Source organism: Arachis hypogaea, chromosome 1 (assembly GCF_003086295.3).
Source record: "Arachis hypogaea cultivar Tifrunner chromosome 1, arahy.Tifrunner.gnm2.J5K5, whole genome shotgun sequence".
Lineage (NCBI taxonomy): Eukaryota > Viridiplantae > Streptophyta > Magnoliopsida > Fabales > Fabaceae > Arachis > Arachis hypogaea.
In genome coordinates this window covers 44,860,115-44,865,673 of record NC_092036.1, presented here as the reverse complement: position 1 = coordinate 44,865,673, position 5,559 = coordinate 44,860,115, and the positions used below count along the sequence as shown (strand labels likewise).

Sequence of the window (5,559 nt, the reverse complement as noted above, 5' to 3'; positions counted from 1 at the left end):
ATATTAAGATAGTAATTATAGTACTAAAATCTTTTACTCATACTTCTTTATTTTATATTTATTTTACAACTTTATTTTACAACATTTATCTATATACCAACACATGATTAATAAGTAGTTGAGTAAAGATACATTCATAATTATAATAGTATACGATTTTATTTTGATGCATTTACGAAAATTATGAATGGTTATGTAGTCAAATTTATTCTTTAATATATGATTGTGATTGGATACAAAGAAAATCCGCAATTGTTTATTGGATTAGATATTTGAACGTTATAAATGAAAGTATTATTCATAGTACAATAAATTAAAATAAAATCTTCAATAAAATCTTACCACTAATGTATCTGTAAGATAATTATTCCTGCACATTAAAGATTTGAAAATTAACGAATAAACTGTTCCTAGCACAACCGACTTAATGGACGACACAATAGTAATCTCTATGTAGAATACCGAACCCGGCATTAAAATCTTTCCCTATTAACAAAAAATTAAAATATAAATTAAAACATTTAAAAGATAAAAAAAGAAAGCGGGGTAGGAAGCAAATCAGCAACATCTTTATCTCAAATCCACACGAAAATCCGGGGTAGATTCTTCCGATACGCCATTATAAATTAGCACCATCGTCACGTAATTCCCACTCTTCAAATATCTCTCTCTTTTTCTCTGAAACCCTAACACAAAACACAAACAAGTGAAACATAAACAACCACCGTTTTCGCTTTTTGGGTCACTGAAGCATTTCATCGAATGGCTCCTGAGCATAACAACGACAACAGCACAAGCTACCAACCTTCGGAGCCAAGACCATGCGCTAACGGTTGCGGCTTCTTCGGCACCGCCGGCAACAGAGACCTCTGCTCCAAGTGCTTCAGAGATCTTTTTCTTGAAGAACAGCGTGCCGCTTCAGCCAAAGTCGTCGTTGAGAAAACCCTTCTCCATGGCTGCGTTGCTTCCGGGTCCTCTCCTTCTTCGGACACCACCGACTCCTCTGTCGTTCCTACGGCGGAGCCTCCTTCTTCCTCCGCTGCCGCAGCAGCGCCTTCCGGTCCCGTGAAGCCCTCGAACCGGTGCCGTGGTTGCAACAAGAAGGTTGGGCTGACGGGTTTCGTTTGCAAGTGTGGAGCGACGTTCTGCGGGGTTCACCGTTATCCAGAGAGACACGATTGTCCGTTTGATTTCAAGGGCGTTGGACGTGACGCGATTTCCAAGGCTAATCCTGTTGTGAAAGCAGATAAGCTCGATAAGTTTTAGTTTTCTTAATTGGATTTGTATTATGATGGGTTGATCAATTCTCTTTGTTTTAGACCAGTTGAGAATTTTACGGGGTTAGATTGATAGCTCTGTTTAGGAATTAGAGATTTAGGTAGGTTCAGTTGGGCTGGGTGAGGGGTTTTAGGGTGAATTGATGAATGAATTGATGAATTTGACATGAATTGTTGAATTTGATACATCTGTTCAATTTCAAAAGTCATTGTTGTTTGGTTTTCAAGGTGGTTATCCTCTCGACTCTTGTGGATTTTTTTAAATTATAAAATAAAAAATATTATTTTACAAAAAATTATTAAAATTTTAATTTTCGGAATCCCACTATTTCTTTTTATGGGAACAAGGTCGTCGGATTTTGCCGAACTTTTTAAATTCATAAAGTTGTCGTTATTTCTGTTATTCTTAAAAAGTCATTTTTAAATATCGTTTATTTTTAGAAAGTTATTTTTAAATACAGTTTATTCTTGCATATTCTTATATATTTTTGTATACTCCTTTAAATGATGATAATGAATGTGATTATCATGGGTCATGTTGAAAAAGTCGTGCTTATTGTTTGTTTAATATTTAACTTTTCAATTTTTTTTACTCAAATTAAATCAAATTAAAATTTTTTAAAATTAAATATTTTGATCATAGTATATATTTTTTTCAAATTAAAAACACAGAAGCAGTTGCAAAATTTAGGAATTTAAAGTTCGTCGAAGTTACAACAAATTTTGTGAATTTTGTAAAATTCGTCTCATACAGCCAACTTGCTTCTATAAAAAAAAGTTAGATTTTAGGATATAATCTCAATAATTTGTTTCGTAAAAATAAAGTAATATTTTTTATTTTATTCGAAAAAACAATTCTAGACTTTTGTTATATCATGTTTTGCTTGAGAGTTTTATTTATTTATTTTTTGAAAAAATATAGATAAATAGTTTTTAACTAGTCAACTTTAAATAATAGTTAATAATTATTGATTTTGTATCTTTTAAAAAAAATTTTGAATAATTACCACTGGCATCTTTGCGTCGTCCGAAACGCGATTCACCCCTTTTTTAGACTACCGGATAGTTGCGAATAACGCTTCCGTGAAGACCACACACACTTCCACTCGTATCTCCGCTCTGAGCACCGCCCAAAATAAAGACACATCCACCTAAAATAAAGACACATCCGTACGAAAATGCGACCCACTCCTTTCTTGGACTGTCGAATAGCTGTGAACAACACTTTCATCAAGACTGCACACAGCTCCACTAGTATCCCCACCCTAAGCACCACCTAAAATAAAGACACATTTATATAACTCAAAGACACATCCACCTAAAATAAAGATACTTCCATATAACTTAGAAGAAATATCCAACAAAAACAAAGACGGTGCTCATAAAGTGACAGTTCAGGAGGGACTCACGGTGGGAAGGTGGTGGCGCAGTTACAGACTAGGTCGGGCTTGGCCATTGAAAACGCACCGTAGGGAGGACGATCAATATTAACACTATGGGATATTTGAATTTTAAATTTATCATGTAATATATAACAAGTGTTAATATTTTGTGTTCTCTCTTTCTCCTCTCTCTTTCTCACACTCTCTCGCTCTCTGATTGAGTAGGTAAACACAGCAAAGATAAAGAATAATATCGGTGGTTGTTGATGCAACAATGAAGGGAAAGAATAGCGACAATGGTAAGTGGTGTTGCTACCGTCAATGAAACAGCAGCAGCTGGCAGCAAGTTGACGACACCGGTGAATAGAATGGAGATCTCCTGCCATCGGTGCTATCGCGGAGGTAATTTTTTTAAAATTACAAAAAATCATCTATTTGAGTTTAATCTGCTGCTTCTTTTCTTTTTGGCGATTGCGATAAAGATCTTAGGGCTGATTTCGAAGTTTCATGGGCCAATGCACCGGTGCCGGAGCTTACTCGGGTTTCGAGACTAAGTGATGCACGAAAACTTGTCTCTCAACAAATTTTCTTTCGGCAAGTATACCGAATTTTCGTCAAGTAAAAACTCACAATAGAGTGAGGTTGAATCCCACAGGGATTGATTGATCAAGCAACTTTAGTTGGAAGAGTGTGCTAGTTGAGCTAAACAGAAATTTAGTTGAGATTTGCAGAAAATTAAATGGCGAAAAAGTAAATTACAGAAAATAAATTGCAAAATCTTAAATGGGGGTTTGGGGAGATGAGCATAAAGATAAATAGCAGAAAGTAAAGAGAATGGGTAAGATCAGAAATGGGGGATTCCTTGGACTTAGGAGATGTTGCATTCTTCGGATCAAGTTCATTCTCATCTCTACCTCAATCAATGCTTCATTGATCTCCTTCGCAATCTTAGATGATTGGATCCCAATTCCTTGGCAACCCAATCTCTCTAAACTTGAACAATTGTCCAATTCCTTGATTTAATTGCTCATGGGAAGAGATGAAATATGGTCACTGATTATACCACATGTATTTCCAAATCAAAATGTTGGGAGGATTACATGTCACTATATCCGCCCAAACCCCAATTTGGTCCAACATGAGAAAGCATTTCTAGCATGATCTTCTCATCCCTTTTCCAAGGCTCAGAGGAGATCCAATTATGGAGAGTTTCTTTTCCAAGACAACTAACCAATTGAATTAAGATCGAAAGCTTTCTAGTAAATCAAGAGAAAAGAAAGAGGAAGAAGAATAAAAACTATAATTGATCCATCAAATTACAACAGAGCTCCCTAACCCAATGAAAGGGGGTTTAGTTGTTCATAGCTCTGGAAATGGAAAGTGGTATAGAAGAGTACATTCTCCCCAAAACTAGAAAATGCAGAAAGTAAATATACAGAGTGTAGTTCTCCAAAAGTGACAAGTTTCTCTCTAGTTCAAAACTACTCCTATATATACTACTCTTCTTGATCTTCTTGTTAGTTCTTCAAGTCTTGGATATGGGCCTTTGATCTTGTGTTGAAGCAGTTACAATCTTCAGTGGGCTCAACTTTCTTTGCAGAAAAGTGTGAGTTAGGCATGGGCGTTAGTTAGGACGTTAGTGGTGTTAATGTTAAGTGAAAATGTGGGTTCGAGAACGTTAGTGACGATCACCTTTTTCATTAACGTTTCAACCCAAAATGATCCACGTTAACTTCAACGTTAGTGGCATTAACGTGACTACTAACGTTGCCTCTTGGTCCTTCGCAAACGTTATTGGCACTCACCTTTTCCAATAACGTTGCTCTTTGCCCCCTTTTCCTACGTTAGAGTTCACGTTAGTATAACTAACATGACGCCTAACGTGGGTATGCCTAAGCTTCGAGAGCGTTAGTGACACTTAACTTTGTCACTAACGCTCCAAACGGCCCCCTTTCCCACGTTAGAGTTCACATTAATTGGACTAACGTGGCCACTAACGTGGTAGTGACTGCCATCTCCAATGTTAGTGACAAAGGTGAGTGTCACTAACGTTGGTTTATCATGCTTAGCTCCACGTTACTTCTCACGTTAGTGGTCTTAACGTGACCACTAACGTGGTCACTCTTGGGTTGGTCCAACGTTAGTGACAAAGGTGAGTGTCACTAACGTTGGTAATTGATTCCTCATCCCACGTTAGAGTTCACGTTAATTAGATTAACGTGACTCTTAACGTGGCTTAATTTGTTCCTTTGTGGAACGTTAGTGGCATTCACTTTTACCACTAATGTTGGAGCTCCTCTTTTCCTCCACGTTAGCTACCACGTTAATGTAGTTAACGTGGCAACTAACGTGGGCTATGATGGCTTCGAAGGCGTTATTGGTGATCACCTTTTCCATTAACGCTACAAGCTTGTCCCCATCTCACGTTAGTGGTCACGTTAATTAGATTAACATGGCTGCTAATGTGGCTCCTTCTAGCTTCCTTTGTCCTGAAATCAAGCAATTAAAGTGCATCAAAGCTTTGTTTCAAGTCATGAGATTATGCATCATCAATTATATCATTCAATTCCTGCCTAATCCTCATGAAATCATATAAAGTTCACAATAATTGCTTGAATCAAGGTGTAAGTGTATTTTCATCCAAAACTTGCTTATTTACTAAGAAAATGCATGAAACTACCCTAAAACAATAAAGAAAAGGTCAATGAAACTAGCTTAGATGCCCTGACATCACAACACCAAACTTAAAGCTTGCTTGTCCCTAAGCAAGTACTGAAACATAGGAAATATGAATGAAAGAACAAGATAAACAAATAATTATTATATTCAAATCCCTGGTTTATAGGGTTTCATGCATAGCAACTTAGGTTCATTCCTTCACTGGTTTTCAGGCCTTCATC

The 5,559-nt window shown here is 36.7% G+C and overlaps 1 protein-coding gene across 1 annotated transcript; it reads left to right on the top strand.

The window, feature by feature from the left end:
* Positions 1 to 220: 220 nt before the first annotated feature.
* Positions 221 to 1,504, top strand: LOC112803256 (zinc finger A20 and AN1 domain-containing stress-associated protein 1). Its single transcript, XM_025846766.3, has one exon. The coding sequence runs from the start codon at positions 763 to 765 to the stop codon at positions 1,264 to 1,266; it is 504 nt and encodes a 167-aa protein (XP_025702551.1). The 5' UTR covers positions 221 to 762; the 3' UTR covers positions 1,267 to 1,504.
* Positions 1,505 to 5,559: the final 4,055 nt, after the last annotated feature.